Source organism: Pongo pygmaeus, chromosome 3 (genome assembly GCF_028885625.2).
Source record: "Pongo pygmaeus isolate AG05252 chromosome 3, NHGRI_mPonPyg2-v2.0_pri, whole genome shotgun sequence".
NCBI lineage: Eukaryota > Metazoa > Chordata > Mammalia > Primates > Hominidae > Pongo > Pongo pygmaeus.
Genome location: NC_072376.2, coordinates 52940457 through 52962606, shown reverse-complemented (window position 1 = coordinate 52962606; position 22150 = coordinate 52940457). Strand labels below are relative to the sequence as shown.

Here is a 22150-nt window from a genome sequence, read left to right as displayed (position 1 = left end):
GTTTTCAAAATTGTAACAATTGCTGAAATATCAAAGTTAAAAATTATGCTAAGTATTGTGCAGATTTTACAACTGTTCATAAAAATAAATATGTAGGTCTTTCGTTATTACTGATTTTTTACAGCATTTATGTAGACACCTTTGTGTAATGTCCTATATTAATAAAAAAAGATAATTGAGGAATCTACCCAAGTTATAGTCACTGAATTTCAGAGGCAGAAGGTTCAGGGAATAGTCTACTTTAGAGCCTGTAATTTATGAGTGTTCAGCCCCTAGAGGTGTGGAATGATCAAGGGTCTACAAATCTACATTTTTTCCAGATCTGGTTTGTAGATTAAATAATGGATATGCCTTATGACACAGAAAAATATATGTATATAGATAATATTGTTTCAAGTATACACAGTTGCTGTTAACTGTAATATTAAATAAGTTTAGGAGTTACTAGTTTAATACTTACATTCTTCATAAATGTTATCTCAAACTATAGTTATTATAATAGAGCTTCTATTAAATTAAAGTCAGGAGGTTTTTTACATTAAAATGCTGCCCCACCAGATTCTTCTTTAGGCATATAAGGTTTATTCCATTGCTTCAGGGAGTGCTACTGGCAGAGAACCTTCAACTTTTAGTACTCCCTATAGTTGGAAGCAACCTCACCCAAGGTCACACTCACTGATTTAGCCTTAATATGGTATTTGATCAATATTGAAAATTGATTAACTCAATTCAGGAGAACATGGATTGTTCATCCCAGTTTTAGAATGTCCCATGCAATCATTGGAGGCTTGTTGAGACTATATTGCTCTCAATTTCCTACTTAAATGTGATTTATTTCTTCTATCCATAAAACTACTCCTTAACAATCCTCCTGAGTATTAATCTCCATCCTGGCATTTGCATTCCAGAAAACCCAGCTTACATAGTTGGCACCAGGAATGGCCCAAAAAGCAGATGTTGGAATGGCATTTTAGAGTTGAATAACTTACCAAAAGGCCTGCAATGAGTACTCCATAGCTGATGGTAGGTGCAGACAGATAGCTAATGGTACAGGATAGCAATCCAAGTGTAAAAACCTTTTACTACTGGTATATTGTTATGTTATAGTGGTTGAAAACAATATTCTGTCTGGTCTAATATTACAAGTGGGACTGAATGGCTCAACAAACACATCTAAAACAAACTGCTAATTGGCAATTAAAAGCCAGTTGTGAAAGTTAGAGGTCCACCTAGATAATATGCAAAGAGGCTCAAAGAGGGCAGGAAAAGCTAAGGAATAGGTCCAGGTCTTAATTGCAAAAGTAGTCAAACTCTAAAGAATGTACAACTCCAATCCAATGCAGATCTGTTAAGTCAAGTTTATTTACCACAAAATCTTGGAATGTCTAGGTTTTCATAAATTCCTTGAGCCTGCAGAGGTGGCCCACTCTTCCCTATGAAAGTTGAGCACATCCTTCCTTAAAAGCAACACAGAAGGCACTACACTGCAAGAATACCCCCCTTGAAGATCTCCCCTATCTTTTCTTCTAGCCACTACAACTAGGGTTATATCACAATATAAACTACCTGAGGCTGTTCTGGGGCTGACAGAGAACAAAAAAGATAATGTCCCAAAGGAGCTGCAGAACCTAGCCAGCATGAACCAACAAATTATAGGAGAATACACATGGGGTTGGAATCTGAGGGTGTTTGAAAAGAGGGGTAAAGTATAAAATTGAATAAAGATTTGTTTATGTTTTTGGAGCACTGTCCTGGAATATAGGAGTAAATATCCCTCTAAGATTGTACAAACACACTAATGATATGCACCTGGAAGCATGAGCAAAGCAATAGCCCACAATAAGCAAAGAAGAAATGTTAGAATTTCCATGGCAGGCTGGGAAAGAAGGTGCTAAGTGCCTTAGAGAAATAGGAATCCTAGAGCAGATAGTCTATGCAAGGTTGAAAAGAGAGTGCTTCTTTCTATGCAAGGAATTTTCCCCCCGTTTCATGTTCTCAGGTTTCTTCTCATGTTCCATGGGAGAGCCAATAGGATGCACCACTTTTCAAAAATACAGGGAATATGGTAGTGAAAGGAACACCATCATCACTAAGATTCGCATTGGCTCTTTTCTGTATCAGGCTTACTGTAAGTGAAATCATCTTAGAACAGAGATGACTAGTAGTGAACGGGATTAAAGGACCCTTCCTCACACCACTCCCTAGAAAATCAAGGCAGTTCCAATTACAATACTTAATTGTTCATGAGCCAAAATGAGTGGCCTGTTCTTAGGAGGCTTGACTCACAGAAAGTTATGTTTGGCTAGTAGAACACAATGTCTCTAGAAACTAGATAGTTGGTTACCCAACAATGCTATTGCTAAGTTTAGACAAACAAAATAAATTATAGATGAATAGTTAAGAGACTTGAGACAGCTGGTGCAATGTCAGATCTACTATTCCTTTCTCAGTACTGGAACATGAATCAGTTCTAAGACTCCAAACTCACTGAGGGAAGAATAGTCTGGGAGGAAAGATATTGTAACACCAAAACAAATGCACATGATAATGATTTCAGGGATCTTTACTAAAAGGACTTCACTGATTCTGGGAACCATATACTAGAAAAAGTGACATTTTCACATTTTAAGGACTGTTAGACAAAGTGGATTCACAAAGGTGGTAATTTATCCAGATCATAAATAAATAATAATTGGAATATATATACTTTGTAGTCTGCACAATATCTACATTTGCTGAAGCTTCCTTTCAACTGTCATACCCTCTGAGAAAATGGCCTTGACTAAAGGGAACTGCCTTACAAGGTCTTTTTCTTCCTCAGGTAGACTCACATCCAACTTATCTGTCTCCAGTCATTCCAGCTCTTGACACCTCTACAGGGTTATCCTAGCTTCAGATACCCAATAGAGTTGACTGAGTCCATTCTTGTGACTACATCACAGCTCAGCTTCCCCTTTGGCATAGTTCTCATTCCTTGCCTCTTTTCCATAATTCCTACCAACCTTCTTTTATACAAATTTCTGCCACCTTAGAACATGACTCATGACATTTTGTACAATCAATATTAAATGGTTCCCTTCTAGACATAACCATGCCTAAAGCACATCTAATAGACATTACAACAAACTCCAATTAATATGTAAGTGAGAGAATAAAAATTCAAGAGTAGGAGACACCAATTTAGAGCTGACACAGGAACTGATAAAGATTTTATGTAAGGAAAAATAATGCATTGAGTATGTAGCTATTAAGAATTCATAATCAGAAGATGAGAGTTCACTTTGAGAAAAGATCTGGGATGTGATAGATCAGAACCCTGGATGGGAAGAAATTGAATACAATTATCTGAAATTAGTTGAGGCCAGAGATTGTCATCTTGGAAGACATTGTTTCCAAGAAAGAAAATGATGCCCAGAGAAGTTTGCTCAGAGAGGGAAGGCATCATGTGGAAGCTTAGAAGGGAAGGGAAAGAAAGAAGCATGCTCTAGGATTCAAGGAATTTAGAAAACAAGGATGTTAGAGGATGAGAAGACACAATGAAAAACCTCCTCTGTTTCCAGAACACACTTTGTTTTTTAGAGATTTCAGTAACCTCATCTGTAAAAAACTATGTTATTTTTCTTCAAAGTCAATTCACACATTTAATAATAAATGTAAATCAGCATTTACATGATGCTTCTGTGTGAATAAACTAGAAAGTGTTTTCGTTTGCAGACAAAAACTAACCCCCCACAAGGAAAACAAAACAAAATTTATGGAACACACACACACACAATTACCAAAGAACCTAACCTTAAGAAATCCCAAAACTGAAAATAGATATGAAAAAAAAAGAAGATATAATACAAAATAAGAGTTGATTGTACTCAAGAAATTGTGGACAAAGAAGAAACTTTCCCAGTAATATGAAATACATTTTCATTTGCTTAAGAATGTAATATTCAACAGAACAGAGGATATTAAGCAGATAAAAAGAATAGCCAAAAAAAGGACAAAGTCAAAGAGAAAGTGATAGAGAAGCTAGAGACAGGGGAAGGAACATAGGTACAGTGTAACCCCCCTCATACTCCACAATGTAATAAAACTAATTTTAAAATTGTAATTTGAGGAAATGTTTTAAAACTTAAAAAAAAAACATGGATTAACCTGCTAGAAGGGTACCTAGCGATCTGGGGAAATTGGTTGGGAATCATCAACCCTTAGACACTCCCTCAAAATTCATAGACTTTTATAATAAAAAAGTCACCTGTGCATCGAAGCAATAAAACCATCATTTGACAAAAGAGAGAGAATTAGGTTGGCATGTGATTCCTCAAGAGCAATATACAAAGCAAGATAAAGAGTGAACATTAAAAGAGGGGGGCCTTCTTACATGAACAATTTCAAAATTACTGGATGACTTAAAATTTTCATTTTCAAATGATGACACCATATTCCAGATAAATAAAGAAGCTTGAGTTGATTACATTGCTAGTCACCTAGATAAGACTAAAATTTGTGATATTTCTAACTTTGGCAATGCTAGCATTTTATTAGATTATATTGTGTTTTGCTTCTCTACTAAAAAAATTTAGACTCTCAGATATTTTTCACTTGTGGTTCACATGCATCCAAAGAAAATTCAATATATCTGTGAATTTGGATCAGATAAAAATGGCATTCAATCTCTTAATGAAATATAGGCTTCACTCCACTGCAAATGAGGACCACAAACTACAACAGCATTGGCCTTACAGTAATTTTTTTTCACCAAGATAAAGCACAGATATTTTTAAGTCACAGTACACTTCTTTTTAAATCTGCATATACATAATTTATCACCAATACTCAAAAAGTTGAGTACTCATCACAATATTATGTAATGTGTAATAACAAACATATGCTTATATTATAGCTTTTTCATATATTCACAATTGTTCTAATATAATAATTTTCCTTTGTAATTATATATATTTTATTTTACATAACAACTATTCTGGAAAATGTTTTATATGTTTCGCTAGCCTGCCAGAAGCATGGAAGGCAAGAAAATGTGAAGAAATTCAAGTTGATGTTGAATGTTTATCATTTCTATTTGAATTTACAATTAAATTATATATTATATAGGGTTAGCAGTTGGGAATCCCTACATATAATTGAGCCTAAATGAGATGACTGATTTACCAAAAATATCTTTAAATAATGGAGACTGTAAACTTTTTCAAATGTATAGGTGAGTATAGAAGTAATTGAGTTTTTGCATTGTTGAAATTTGCTGTTTTATATTGGAATACATTATTAAATAAATGTGGTTATGTTATACAACATTTTAATGGGCATTTCTCACTTTATATTTTTTGCTAATGACTTATTACTTGCTGGTATTTTATGTTTATTTTAGTCTATGGAAATGATGTTAGACAAAAAGCGAATTGGAGCAATTTTCTTAATTGAGTTCAAAATGGGCCATGGGCCAGGCACTGTGGCTCATGTCTGTAATCCCAGAACTTTGGGAGGCCAAGGCAGGCAGATCACCTGAGGTCAGGAGTTTGAGACCAGCCTGGCCAACATGGCGAAACCCTGTCTCTACTAAAAATACAAAATTAGCTGGGCATGGTGGTGTGCACTTGTAATCCCAGCTACTCAGGAGGCTGAGGCAGGAGAATCACTTGAAACCGGGAAGGCAGAAGTTGCAGTGAGCCAAGATCACACCATTGCACTCCAGCCTAGGCTACAAGAGCGAGACTCCATCTTAAAAAAAAAAAAAAAAAAAAAAGAAAGAAAGAAAAGAAGTACAAAATGGGTCATGAAGCAGTGGAGACAACTCACAACATCAACAAGACATTTGGCCCAGGAACCGCTAATGAACACACAATGCAGTGGTGGTTTAAGAAGTTTTGTGAGAGCCTTGAAGATGAGGAGCACAGTGACTGGCCATCAGAAGTTGACATTGACAAATTGAGATGAATCATCAAAGTTGATCCTCTTAACAGCTACAGGAGAAGTTGCTGAAGAACTCAACATCGACCATTCTACAGTCCTTTGGCATTTGAAGCAAATTGGAAAGGTGAAAAAGCTCGATAAGTCAGTTCCTCATAAGCTGATAGAAAATATATATAAAAAAAGTCATTTTGAAGTGTTGTCTTTTCTTATTCTATGTAAGTAAGAACAATGAACCATTTCTTGATCGGAATTTAATGTGCAACAAAAAGTGGATTTTATATAACTGGTGATGACCAGCTCAGTGGTTGGACTGAGAAGAAGCTCCAAAGCACTTCCCAAAGCCAAACTTGCCCCCTGAAAAAAAGGTCATGGTCACTGTTTGGTGGACTGCTGCCAGTCTGATCCACCACAGCTTTCTGAATCCTAGCAAAACCAGTATATCTGAGAAATATGTTCAGCAAATCAATGAGATGCATTGAAAACTGCAATGTCTGCAGCCAACATTGGTCAACAGAAAGGACCCAATTCTTCTCCATGACGGTGTCTGACTGCACATCACACAACCAACACTTTAAAAGTTGAATGAATTGGGTTACAAAGTTTTGCCTCATCCACCATATTCGCCTGACCTCTCGCTAACTGACTACCACTTCTTCAAGCATCTGGACAATGTTTTGCAGGGAAAATGCTTCCATGATCAGCAGGGGGCAGAAAATGCTTTTCAAGAGTTTGTTGAATTCTGAAGCATGGATTTTTATACTACAAGAATAAACTATTTTTCATTGGCAAAAATGTGTTGATTATAATGACTCCTATTTTGTTTAATAAAGATGTGTATGAGACTGGCTATAATGATTTAAAATTCATGGTCCAAAACCGCAGTTACTTTTGCACCAACCTAAATATACTACTAACTTTGAAATGTTCTCCCAGGCATTGATATTTCAGTGCCATTGTGTTTTTCAATGAAAGATTACCATCATTACAAAAAAGAAAACTAAGGGTAATTTGAAATAGTAGGACTGTATCAAATATTGTACAAATGAGATCAATATTGAGGGTTTAGTAATTTGGATATTCATCAAGTGATTTTGTACTGCTTTTGTTCTTATTCATTAGTTCATTTATTTACATATTTAAGTGATGTTGTTTAGTGTATGTGGGGAGGGTGATAGTGTGCATTCACACTTCATTTTAGAGAAATCATTATTAGAGAATATGACTTGGTTCAAATATTTGGAAAAACTAGACATAAAAGGGAAAAAATGTGGCATACATATTTCCAACTATTGATATTTTGATTTTTAAAGATTTTTTGAAGTAAGATTAAAAAAATTGTTAACATAATTCACTCTAAAGAGAAGAAAAAGAAAAAAGAACTAACCTGTGTGATTGGGATGAGACAACATTACATTGATGAAATGATTCCCAGCTTCACAAATCTGCAAAACATTTTTAACATTTTCAGTGTGATATACCTCTGCCTATTTTTTAAAAAAACATATTCTAGAGTTATATAAAATCTGTGTTGTACATTAATCCCAAAGATTCAAAAGATATATATTTTATTCTAATCATAAAGAGAAGTATTTTTTTAATTATAACAATGAAAGAAGCTGTTGCTGGCATATATTGAATAAAAATAATTAGTCACAACAAGTTGGAAATTCTGAAGATATTTTTCACACTGTTTGATAATCAAGTTTAAACTGTCTTGTTAATCAGCTTTGTACTTGTTACTATGGGGAGACTTCCAAATCACACAGAGACAACTCTTGCTGAAGACAAATTTGGCATAGCTTTATATTAATCTCAGTTCATTAACAGTAAAAATATTTCTAGTGAAATGGTGATTGTTTGATTTCCAGCTAGTTTCAGCTCAGTTTAGAAAACTACTGTGAGCAGTGCTGCCACACAAAGAAACCTGCTGCTTATCTGTCATCATGACCTCTTGATTATATGCACTCTACTAGTTGTCCCTGTTAATAGGCCATTATGTCCCTCCAAGATCAAAGGCTTACCACCATCGCCTGAGAATGATAATGTTCCCAGTTTGCAACATGTGTCCTGTGAGGGTAAGACCCTTCCTTTGTCTGCCATATATACCTTATCTGATTTAACATAAGGTATGTATGTGACATATAAATACTATATTACTGATAACAGAATATGTTATTCAAAATCACTATTGTTTGAAGTCATTCAACTTGTAATATATCCCAAAAGTTGAGCACCCATTAAACTCAGTGCCTTTAATGTTATTAATCTCATAAAATATATCTGATTTTGTTCTTTTCAACCATTTCTGTATGCATTTTTCATATATAATAATAGTTCTATGGACTTTAATTTCTGGATGTTTCTCACAATAAATAACTGGTATATATTTCAACACTTTCTAAATTTTAGGAAAAAAATAGATTGAAAGAGAAAATTTAAATCCATTTTCATCATCTAGAACTGTTAGGTAAAAATGCTACTTAAAATAATCAACTTCAATAAATTAATTCACCCAGGACATAATGTAAACCAATAAACCAAATATATTAAAACTGTGTTTGAAGATCCAGAAAACAATACAAATACAAATTTTGTACCAACATAACTACACAAAATAATTATAGAAAAGGCTTTTGGTTTCTTAAGTTATCATTAGAAAGTCAGTGGAATATTGAATTTTCAGGTAATGCTTTTTAAGTTGAAATTTTTACATGTAAATGTGGATAAGTGTGTGGGCTTTTGTGGCATGAAGCTGCATTCACATGCCACATATTTCATTTACTATGTATGAGAGACTAAGTGAATTTCACATTTGGAATTTCATTTCTTCACCTAAATGCAAATATTAATTTCTGTTTGTAGAGAATTCACGATGATTGAATAAAGTCAAGTACCCTGCACATCCTATTTGCTCAATAAAATTATTGTGATAATTTTAGTTATCAATTTAATCAATAGAAACTTCCACAGATTATCCTACAGTAATCTCACTTCTCTAGACTTCATTCTAACAAATCGTTAGCACTACAAAACCCATAATTACTAAACTAATGGTTTGTTACATTTCTGTTTAGTGTTCGTATCTTTTGTACATCTTTCAACTTAGACAGCTTGTCATATTTGTTTTCCATCACTCACAGTGCCAAACACAAAAATAGAAAATATTATAAAATATTTATTAAAAAGCAAGTTGTTACCAAAATTTGTGAAAAAATATGTTTTAGAAATTATAATTCTCCTGATGAAACATATTTGTTTTGAGATTATTAATATTTTCATACTCATTCAAACATCAAAATATTTTCTTCTTCCTGCTTATTTATCACCATAAAACTAAATATTGGAACGTCACTTGTTTAACCAAATAATGAGCCATGAAAAAAAAAGCATGTAGGTTTAGTTAGAGCCTGGATAGATTTATAATAACACCAAATTTTTCATTAGGTGAACCTGCCCCTAGAAGAAAATATAATTAAATACTAAAACAAAAAGTATGAGAGAGAAAGGTAGAAAAAGAAAGTGGTAAAGAAGCCAGCTTTTCCATTTTGCTATCTACTGATGAAATGCTTACATGGTAAGAGTAGGGAGAAAAAACAACTATATCTCTATGCTTAGAGATTCTTAAATATTAATTTAGCAATTTCTTAAGGATTTTAAAGAGCAATAATAACTAGTAGTTTCCATTTTAAGCACTGGCTTTTACACCTTCAGGTGAATCCAATACAGTTTGCAATGCTAACTGAATTAGATAAAACTGGTGATATAATTTCCTTTTAGGTAAAGGCTGAATAAGATCAAGAATCTCAGTCAGTGCTGTAAAACTCAATGTATTGTTCTATTACTGATTATAATTGCAGAGCCAATTAAATGTGAAACACTGGAATATTTCTCAGCATGACATATATTTCTCCTGGATTGGTGTTTATCTAAATATGTCTTCATTTGGCATACAGTAAGTTTAAAAAGAAATTTAATAAACAAAGTTGGGACCGATGCTATGAAGAAGTTTGATTTTACATTATTAAAAGTTAAAAATTATCTTACATAATAAAACATGAGATGCTACATATTACCTATGTGTGGCCCTTATGTGACACAGATGTTCAAGATATTCTAGACAATAAACACATAGTAACATAATAAAAATACTAAGAAAACATTGCCCAGATAAATTTAGGAAGAAATAGTACTTGAACACTACATGTAAGAAGCAGCATCATTTTCCTACATTATTATAGTATAACAAATTAAGAATATTAAATGGCTTAATCATTCACAATTAAAAATTTTCAATAATTGTACTTTTAGTCAAAAAGTTTAACCTATCAAATAAAAATGTTTACATTTTCTAAACACACTCACAGAACTATAAGCAACCCAGGGACATTTCCAGAACTGCTTCTGTTGTCAAGAACAAGATGGCCTAGATTTATTTAATAAAAAGTAACTAGGTGCTTTTTGCTCTACAATGTGATTATATTTAACACTAATAAGATGTACACTAAAATAGTTAAGATGGTATATAGTATGTAATGTGCTTTTTCCCCATAATTAATAAAAAATCCACTAGGTGCTAGTGTTTTAAGTAATAATGAACTTTAGGATGATAAATAAAAAAAATTTAAATGAACCTTACATTTTTATGCACAGGTGTGGCTTAAAACAAATTTAAAAATATTTATTTGTACTTATATAATCTTTATTGAGTAATTTGAATACTTCTTGCTTCAAGCTAGCATTCATTTGAATAATAGCAGAATGTTAACGAACGAATAATCCATTCTATTTTCTAGAGTTATCGTTATAAGGATAAATATAAAATAAATTGTCAACTAATACGATATTGAAGAATCAGTGTCTACACACAAAAATAATCTTTTGCTTAAATAAATACCTTGATCAAGAAAGCAAATAAAAACACTTACTTTTTCAGGACCCTCTATACTCTCATTTCTCTGACCTATTAATTTTATTTTTAATCAGTACTTCCAAATATTTAACAATGTTCAGTGTAGGGCAGTATCAAATTAATAACCTACCAAGGACTTTTGTTAATGTATATTATTAGAAGTGATGCATTATGCAGCATACTGTGCTCTACAATTTTTTTTAAAAAATACACCCTGTTAAATCTCACTCTCTCAGGTTGAAGTACACAATTGAATTATAATATATGGGATTTCAGCAATAAAGTTGTTCATCTTTTACTGTTAAGCATTGTGTTTTCATCAGTAGCCCACTGTCGTTGTGAAATGATACCAATTACCAATGACTAAAGCAAGGGGTCGAGGGAGGACAGCTTGCAATGATACACTTTCACAATATTTAAATATTGTTAATTTTTTACAGGCCTCATAAAGTTGATCATTCTTTTCTTCAAATAAATGAAAGTGATGTATCAATAGAGCAAAACCCACATGTCCTAATATAGAATTGATAGCCATCAATTAGTCAGGCTCTGTCATTTTGTGTTAGTAAAATCTTTTTGGTTTCCACAATAAAAATAATTAATCCTTATATTGTGATCTCATAATAATTTCATAGGAATGAAAATGATCTGTTTTATCTTTTAATGTAACTGTTCTCACTTTTACATGCATTGATATTGTTAATATCATTATTAATTTTTGGCAGGTGCTATATATATATATAATTTTTTTTTTTGGAGACGGAATCTTGCTCTGTTACTCAGGCTAGAGTGCAGTGGCATCATCTTGGTTCACTACAACCTCTGCCTCCTGGGCTCAAGCAATTTTCCTGCCTCAGCCTCCCAAGTAACTGGGATTACAGGTGCAAGCACCACGCCCAGCTAATTTTTGTATTTTTAGTAGAGACGGGGTTTCACCATGTTGGCCAGACTGTTCTCAAACTCCTGACCTCAAGTGAACCACCTGCCTCGGCCTCGCAAAGAGCTGGGATTACAGGCGTGAGCCACCGCACCCGGCCGGCAGGTGCAATATCTTATAATTTTATCATCGGAGCAATAAGTAATAGTCATTGTATTAATTTAATTGAAATGTAGACATTGCTAAAATGTTCCTAACGCTAATACTTTTCATCTATTTCCTTTGCCAAACATTTATTCACTGAAAGAAAATAGGTTATGATGCATCTTTGGCAAAGCATACTTATATTTTCCTGTTATAGCTAGACATCAAAATATGCCCTAATAGGTACTAATGAAGAAACAGTTGTAATAATATACTCATTGTTTGCTTACAGAGGTGTTTCTCTAATAAACACTTGCTTTCACGGACAAAAAAAAAAGCGTCTGATGAATCTTCAAGAAAGCACCCTTACATGTCTTCTGAAACTGGAATTGTAAATCCGTATGGTATGAACCAATGTAGAAAGAAACGTGGTAATAACATATGCTCAGTTTATTTAGAGTTTCAGTTATTATTATTTTATCTGTAGCAACAATAATATAATAATAATTATATCTTATGTTTTATTTATTTTACCTGAATCAATATTTCAAAAATAAGGACAATTGTAGCTAAATATATTATTATAAACTTTCACTTAGGAAATTTATTAACTATTCTGATCTTGGACAATTTAATTTCTACTTTAATAGATAATGCATATCCACATAGAATTAAGTGCTTTTGACAATATAAGCCAGTATCACAATGCTTCAGCATTCATAAACATTTTATCTTATGATAATTTATATTACTATGTTCATAAAATTATAGACCTTTTTTCAATTTGTACTTTCTGCACTTTTATCATGAAGCTCTTTCATACACATTTCTATCTTTTATACAGACATAAAGATAACATGTATTGTGCTTTAAAAGAAATACATTTAGTGTAAATTTTGGGTTTAACCAAAAATACATGTACTAACCAATATATTTTCAGTTTTCAAAATAAATAATGGTAAGACTCTAAATAAAAGTTCAGATATTGCATTTATATTATTACATAACATGAAATATATATTAATATTTTGATATATTTTATGAATTTATTTTTTGCATGAAACAATTATTGCAAAAATTTTGATATAGGAGATGTTATTATCAATCAATAAAAATAATTCAAATCATTTGATTTTGGGATTTGCTTAAGGCTGAAAATTATTTCATCTCTACTATGATGGTCTATCTCATTATCACAACCTTGGAAATATCAGAATTATTTTTTAATTTATAGAGCTCTCATGCAATATTGTATAACATAAAAATATGAAAATATAGCATAAAAATAGCACCATAAAGTAAATATCTTCAGAAAGAAAGTTAGTTTACATACACTAACTCTGAAGTAAATGATGATCGAAAACATACACGATTTTTTCACAGGAGTTCTTTTTACATTAGATTCGATATCACATATTCTAACAAGTGAAATCTTTATAGTTTTATAATCGCTGCTGATTTTGATTTAAATCATTACTCTTATATTTCTGCAGTTTGGAGTAAGTTAGTCGTAGCTCAAAATAGACAATTATTATAAATTATAATGAAATCAGTGAAGCACAATATTGCCATTAATTTTATATCTTTAGTTAGTCAAAATCAAAGAATTTTCCACGAAATAGGAACCTGATTTTACAACATATTATGTACACATTGTAAATTATTTTGTTTTCCTTACAATATATTTTGCTTAATATGTTAGGAAACTCAGAATAGTAGTAGAAAAAATCAGAGGGAGATGAAAATAAATTTATAACCATTAATAGTCTACAAAATAGATTAATCTGACATGGGTAATCGAGAATTAACTACAAATCTATTCAACATGGTTCTATTATCTTCTTACTAGGTGATAATCTGATTTTACATAACAACAGGGGCAAAATCAATTTAAATGAATAATACTTTCTTTATCTTACATTAAAAGAGTACATAGGTCAAAAATAAGAATAAGTTTTGTTAATATAATGTTTTATCAGCAAAAAAAATAGCATTTACAATTAAGATAGGTATTTTCTGGTTGAATTGCATATTATATAAGATTGATCCATTAATTTCTCCTTTATTTCTTCTGTACAATATGGATTGTACTAGCTACTGTTAGTTTATATTACCATAAACAGTATGTAGTAGAATATAATTTCAAACGCATTGGACTTGACATGCTGACTATTCTTTCCAAATCATTTGCACATATATTACTTATAATAAGTTTCAAACATACATACACATATATTCAGTTATTATAAATTGAAGAATAAACTTTAATTTGCAGAACGTTATGCTTACAATGAATAGTAGGCCTCTTTATGTTTATATGCAAACTCAATCAACTAATTGAATATTGTTATTATGTCTTATATTGGATTCAGTTTCCTAACACTAATATCTTAATATCATATATTATTTGTGAAAGTTAAATATGTCTTAGCAGTAAACACTACTAAGAAATTTCAGGACTAACAGGTCTTCTTTATTTCTTATGACAACTTATGTGTGTAAAAGAGTCACAGTGGGCATTCTATCTTATTTCTAAATTTTGCTTTTCTATGGAATATAACTACATTCAATTTTTTCACTTTTAAGTAAGGTTTTCACCTATACTTAATATCATACTATCTATAATTAAAAGCACAGGTTTTAATTATATTACTTTCAATATTTAAAAAAATATTTAAATCTAAAGATTATAGAAATTTAAAGTTTATTAAATTGTTAAATCTGTGATTGAAACAGACAATGCTTGTTATGTGCTTAAATGTGGAATTAAAGTTATCACATTTACCTGCTTCATCTCTATTGGACATAGTCTATTACAGCATCTATCAGTGTTTGTCTAATTTAGCATCTTGGGGTTTATTAATTTTTGCCTGGGGCTATATGAAATATATTTGATTAATAAAGTGATACGTGAAGAGGAAAAACCAGTAGCTTAATAAGAAAGCAGAATTTTTAAGTCTCTGGGGAAAAAAAGTATAATTGCAAGCTATTAGAATTTTGCTTATGTCTAATTATGCCTCTTAACATTTTGAGAAAAATATTATAACATATTTATAATAACATAACTTTTTTAAATAAAAGAAATGACTTATTAAAAGTTTTTTTTTATTATTATTATACTTTAAGTTTTAGGGCACATGTGCACAACGTGCAGGTTTGTTACATATGTATACATGTGCCATGTTGGTATGCTGCACCCATTAACTCGTCATTTAGCATTAGGTATATCTCCTAATGCTATCCCTCCCCCCTTCCCCCACCCCACAACAGTCCCCGGTGTGTGATGTTCCCCTTCCTGTGTCCATGTGTTATCATTGTTCAATTCCCATCTATGAGTGAGAACATGCGGTGTTTAGTTTTTTGTCCTTGTGATAGTTTGCTGATTTTATAGTATTGTCATACACATTTGAAAAGAGGGAATAAATACATACATAGCCATATTATATTTGAGAAAAAGGAAGAAATCAATAATATTATATGAAAAGGGAGTTGTCTTAATTACACAGAAAAAATTATAACCCACAATTTTTTTGAAAAAGTGGACAACATCATAAGGAGGAGAAAAAGTAGAATAATAATCAGATATTAATCTAAAACATACTGAACTTACTAACAAATAGGCGGTTATTATTTTGTTTATCCATGAATTTATTCTTCTCTTCCCTCAGATTTACTGAGTAGTTAATATCAGAACATTAGTCTTAATACAACAGGGGTTGTAGTACGCTGTATACAACGTTGCATAACGCTATTACAACACGTGAACCATGGAATTCCTCTCCTTGAACAGTATGCACAATTGGAAAATTACAAGGCTGTGATATGTTTTCAACATATTGTTGAAAAAATTCCAAATACATAAATAATCTGAGCCATTTATTCAAACAAGTAATGAGTTCCTGCTATGCCAAACTATATGCTGAAAAGACAAAAAAAGATCTGTCCTTTTCAAAGCCAACACAGTGGAGGACGTTCTTACCTAAACTATTAACTAAAGATACGTAGAGAGAGAGAAAGCAAGAGAGGGTCATGTGAGAGCTCCTTACAAAGTGTGGCAGGTGATTATGACCTGTATTAAAATGGTTAGAAATAAGTTATTGAACACAAACTTTGCAAGAAATATGAACTTGTAGATGAATCATAGGAATTAACTAATTTATCAATGACAGGGATGAAAGGAGAATATGAACACAGATGAAAGCAAGGAGTTATAGAGCTTATAAGCACTAAAAAAAAGTGTCAAATGAAACAATTAATGCATTTTAGAAATAATCAAGAGTCTTGTGTACCAGATTGATTTCCATGCAATTTTATCTACGTATATGTTTATTTACATAGAACAATCTAAAGAAATTGAATGAGAACAGTTTAGAAAGAGCCAGGTTTTATTAAAAAGGCAAACTCTGTGTTCATCTTGAATTAGTTAAATTAACAATTATGCCAAAGTGTTTTTGGGGTGTTTGTCTGTAAGATTTGCAAAAAATTTTTGCTCTTTATAGGTTGGTAAATGTGCATACAGTAAGATCAGTGAGTATAAATTTTTCAAATATTTATTGTATTTCAAATAATTCTAATCAACCTTTAGAGATGACTACATTTTGATTATAAAATTTAGAGAGCTAAAGCCTTGATTATAGAAAGTTAAATTATTTACTTCATTTTATATTATTATGTATATTAGATAAATATATATCATATTTTCTACATGGCAAATCTTCAGATACAGTCTGTTTTCCTTCTTAATAGTACCAAAGTTAGAGCATGAATAGTGAAATATATATATGATACATACCAGAAAATTGATAGCAGATACTGTGATTTGCCTGTTTCCAAATGCTGGAGAGTAGAAAAGGAATATGTCATGCAGATACTCATAGTTTGGATTGTCAAATATATAGACATAATTCAGGCAGTATTTATTGGGTATAAATTCTATAATCGATAGAACAGTCTAGTATGTAATTCACCTTTTGGGATGATACTTTTGCAATCTAAAGTGTTGACTTTTTTTCACATGTAATTTTTTTATTAACATAATGATATTTAAATTACAAATGGAATATAGTATTAATTTGCATTATTAAACTCCTTGAAGGCAGATTTAGTATTTGTCCATTTTAAAAGCACACTTAAGTGTGGCCAAGCATATAATGGCACCACAAAATAACTCTCATTTTTAATGTTTAACAATAAAAAGAAAAATGCTGATTATAGTCATTTGTTTTCTACATTGATGTTTTGTAACAGGCAGAATTATAAGTATTTTATATTTTTATTATAACAAATATATGATGTATTACTTGCCGGACCTTAAAATAAAGAAAAATATAGGTTAAGTTCCAAAGGGCAGATAAAGAGTAATGTAGAAAACACCATTAAAGCAATGTTCTAAAGGTAGAGTTGCCCATTGTGGAAAAGTTGGAATATTCGATAATAATAAAAATAGAATTATTTGATAAACCTATCATCATGTTTATTAACAGTTGCATTCCTATCTTCTCATTTTATGTATGTGAGCATGTAAATTGTATTTATATAAACACATTTACATCTACACATAAAAATATTATCCCTCATTTTAAAATGTGCATTTTTCACCTAACAGTATATTTAAAGATTTTTCAATATTATTAAACACTCATTGTCATAACTGTAATTGAATCTCATGATAATGCAAGACATGGCTAGCTCTTAAAACATTAATTGTAGAATGGCTGAAAACGTCCCTTTAATTTTATGTGTGATAAATAATACTGCTTTGAACATCTTTATGTATAAATCTTTTACTAAATTTTGTTTTCTTGGGCTACAAATTTAAAAGCATATTTCAGTTAAAGGTTATATAAGTATTTTGCAGAGATATATATTCATAGTATATATATATATATATACACAAACCATATGTACATGAATTGGAAGTTTTGTTTTTATGAAGTTTACATATCTAATAGTAAAATAAAATATATTAACAGAAAATATTTAGGAAATAGAGAAAAGTAGTAAGGGAAAAGAAAATGGACTAAAATCTCATCAACCATAGAAAAGCAGTCAATATTATGATTTTCCCCTTTGACATATTCATATATGTTGTACATTTTTATAATATTTGATGTAACAATTTTATAACCTACTTTTCTCTTAACATAATGTTATACCAATTTTGCCATATGATTAAACATTCTGCTCTTGCCAAATCACAAGTGGTTGATATGCATCTGTATCAGCCATAATTCTTTTATTTATACCTACTATTCAGTGTAACTTTACTCATTCAACTATAGTTATCAAGAACTCTCATGACAGTCACTGAACTGTGTGCTTGTGGTAAAGTACACACAAAGCCGAAGTCAATCTTAGTTGAACTTACAGTCTGACTCGGAAAAGTACTAATCACATGAGAACAAATGGAAGTTTGCAAAATTGATAAGTGCTACTATACAGATCTATGTAGTATTTAACAAAATAACTGAAAAGGATATTTTGTAATCTGGGAGATCAAGGAGGATTCTTCTGAGTACACAATTAAGCTTTGATTTATAAAAATGAATGGACATTAGAATAGAGAAGAGAGGGTTCAGAGCACATTAGACAGAGGGCAGTAAACATGCCTTATTCTTATTTTTAAATGAAAATGAATAATGATGTGATAAAAACAAGTAACGAGTGAAGAGTCTAATATTTTTCATATTTATTTCCAAAAAAAACAAAGTTATAGGTAGTGTAAAGAGAAAAAAACTTTCTCTTTACATTAGTCATTATAACACTTATTAAAATGTTTAATAATATTTTATAATTTGTATAATGTTTCACATTTAGATAGGTAAAAATAACCTAATAGGCCATTATTCTTTGATTATGTTGATAGTAGACATTTATATATCAAGATTTTTGAACCTATACATTCTGATTTGGGGATATTAAAACGTTCCTGCCCCTGGACAGTTTTACAATTTTGATAAGGTATTTCATTTAGTTGTATTTAAATATTATTCAAGAAGTATGGAAAATAAACTCTCTGGTAGAATATGTGTTGGAAATATGTATATAACAAGTTGTTTTTCAATTAAGTTAGCTTTTCTGTATTAATATACAGATGCTATTAACTTTATGTAGCCAAATTTGATGAGAATAGATTGTGGTGAAAATTGTGATAAAAGTCAAACACTGTTACCACAGAGAATTCCGAAAGAAGTGGGAAAAAGACCAGTTGGCATACAGCGCAAAGAACAGCAGTGTCAATTATGACAAAAAAAAAACAATAGAAAACCAGAAAAAATAATCATGGCAGTAATGTAAGAAAAAAAAATCCTGAATTAAAGTCTTAATTATGTATGTTGAAGGAGCATATCTTATATAAAGTGAAAGTACAGAATATGTGATTAAAGATTAAACAGGTAAAGTCCAAAAGTCCAGTAACTTTTTTATTTTTCTAATTTTGAGGGTAAAATGAGGGAAACTATGTTGTAAGCATGCATAATTTAATGAAAATTTTCAAGAGGAACAATATAAAAATTGGATCAATTGTCTGTTTTGTAACCTTAAGCAGATGGATTTAATGCAGCAAAGTAAGATATATTAAAACAAAAATTAAAAGAATTATTGATTTGTTTAATTGAAGTGTTTCATCTTCCTTAAATATGATTATTTACTAAGATTATACCTGCTTTGCTGAAAACAGCTTTAATATGTACTATTTTCTTTTTTGTTACCTTGTCATAGGTGCTCTGTAATTATTATTATATCTTTTACTGTTAAAATAATTTAGGAAGTGTTTTAAATATCACCTCATTTTGCTTTTTAAGAATTTTTTGTGCTTATATTGTACTTTTAAGGTTTATTTTATCTCATCTAAAGATAATGTAGTTTTTGCTATTTGTGCTTTGTGAGTACAGAATTGAATTTTTATGATGTAATATATAATCAATTTTTAAAATTAAAATAAATCTATTAATTATAATCAAAGTTATGAAATGGGAAAATATTCTACTAAAGTCTTAGAAAGTGATAAGAAATGAAAGAGAAGGTTTTTTACAGCATAAATGTAGAAAAGAGTGAAATTTTACAGAAAAAAACAATAAATGGCATAAGCATGGAACAAATTAGAGAGAGTCTCTGGGTCCTGTTATTTGTCAACAATGTGTGTTAGGTATCCTAAGCCCATATAACTAACAGTTTAAGAAATAGGAGGAAAAAAAAAAGAAAGCCCTTGGGTATGTGAACCAACTTTTTCAACTGAAAATTATATGAAATCTAGATTCAGATCAAGTATTAAAAAAAAAAGAAATAGGAGCCTCTACTACCTGGATCAAAACTCAAGATAAAGGTGATGTGCTCATTTTTGTGAAGGGGATCTCCATGATGATGTCTATACAGAATTTATGTGTCTGGCTGGCTGTGGAATGGCTAACCTCTTGCACAGTTTACTGTTATCTGTATCTACGCTATAGATTATTTTCCAGTTATTTGCTGAGTAAATTTGGAAAATCTGCCTACATTTTCTAAAGTTTAGATATTCATCTGTAAAGTGGGAATACAAACAGTATAATTTTCATGAGGATTCAATGAGACAAAATGTGCCAACTGTTTAGCATTGTACCTAATAGAAAGCCTTAATAAAAGTTAATTTATGCTTTCTCTATTAAAGGAAAAAGCAGCTTATTCTATCATATACTGTTTTAGAAGTCACATTATTATTTAGCGTGATTTAACTAAAGCATAATAGCTGTATCTCATGTATATTACAACCATGTTAAGTAAGTGTGGACTTCCTAGACAAGATATTCATTTTCCACTTGTCGTCAGTATTAAAATGCTATAATATGTTTTCACAGAATTTGAGTCCTACTTATATCTTATGCATTTAAAGATCTTGAGCGTAGTGAAATTATCTTTTCATGGCATCATTTTTCTAGCCTTCAATGGGGAATATTAAAGCCACAAAATAATGTTTTTAATTAAAAATAAATAGCATATTTACAGTTATTAACAAATATTGTTTTCAATAAATGTTTTACATATATTAACAAAATTTACTATTATTATTTTGTAACCAATATGGAAATGAAGCATTTTTCAGAAGCATGTCTTATTAACATAGTCTGGAGCAATACTTCTATGTGCTAACGTTGTAAAGAGAATAAGTATATCTTATAAAATATATGAAAAATCAGAAGATACAGGAAATTTTCACTTTCAATATTCATAGTTAATTGTTAGTATTAAGACCAGCTGAAGTTTTAATCATTGAAATCAATGACTCTTCACTTCCCAGACTGAACTTGTTGGTTTTGGCAAAGACCCTGAACACTGTAATTCTTTATATTACAACTTCAGCCAAGAAATAAAAGGAAGTTTAAGTTATTTTCTAAAATTTAAGATAAAGTTTGAATATACCATTATTTCCATTTATTTTAAACTTTGTAAACACCAGAAATAGCCCACAAAAATAATTGTCAAATAAATGAAAAACCATTTAATTATTGAGCTTTACATTGTGTGCCTTATGTGCTACAGTAAAAGCTGAAGAGAGAAAAGTCCACATTGAAGGAAGAAATGAAATTCCTTGATCAGGGCAAACTTTTTCCTTGAAGATTAAGAACCAAGGAATTAGGTTTCATCCAGTGTACATTCAACCAAATTTTTCGTCTGAGTCAAGAGCCATGATATTTTAGTAAATCAAATCATAAATAGAAACTAATATGTCACAGAAAAATTGGCCCCTATTTTTTGTTGAATCATATTTAAAAGAATAATTAAATGTTTATCATTTACTTGTAAAATATCTGATAGCTGATTAGTATATGATTGTATAATTATATAATAATTTTATCTTTAATTGTTGTTTTTTCATTTTATTAGCTGTTTTTTTGGAGGTTTACAACCTACTAATATTTTTGGTGGTTCGTGTAGAAACAAAATAAATAAAAATACATGAGTCCAATTGGTCTTTTAGGCCTACATAGACATTTAAAGAAATATGATATGAAAGCAATTTAAAAATGAATTGTTTCATTTTTTATTTATTCCTTTATGTTCTGCTGTTCACATTACGTATGTCATTTAGAATAGAGCTTTTAGGTTGGTCCTTTAGTATAGGGTTAGTTAAGAATAAACCCTACATACATGGTGGTGTATATAGTGGATGATTAATGTAGTAGGCAATCCAAGAAGTAAATCCCCAGTAAAAGGCACAACTCTGCAAACAAAGCAAAACAAAATAAAAGTTAGGAAAAATATGTAATATATATTTCAATGGTGACATACATTTATATTATATGCATGTCACAATTTGAAACCAC

At 30.7% G+C, this 22150-nt stretch overlaps 1 protein-coding gene across 2 annotated transcripts in view; it reads right to left on the bottom strand.

The window, feature by feature from the left end:
* The window catches only part of TECRL (trans-2,3-enoyl-CoA reductase like), a 134941-nt gene that overhangs the window by 6098 nt on the left and 106693 nt on the right, over nt 1–22150 (bottom strand). For both annotated transcript variants that reach the window (XM_054485753.2, XM_063663644.1), the window contains exons 7-9: nt 21975–22047; nt 16645–16688; nt 7307–7364 (exon numbers count right to left, since the gene is read on the bottom strand). In XM_054485753.2, coding sequence (XP_054341728.1) covers nt 7307–7364; nt 16645–16688; nt 21975–22047 — 175 coding nt within the window. The remainder of the gene's footprint in view (nt 1–7306; nt 7365–16644; nt 16689–21974; nt 22048–22150) is intronic.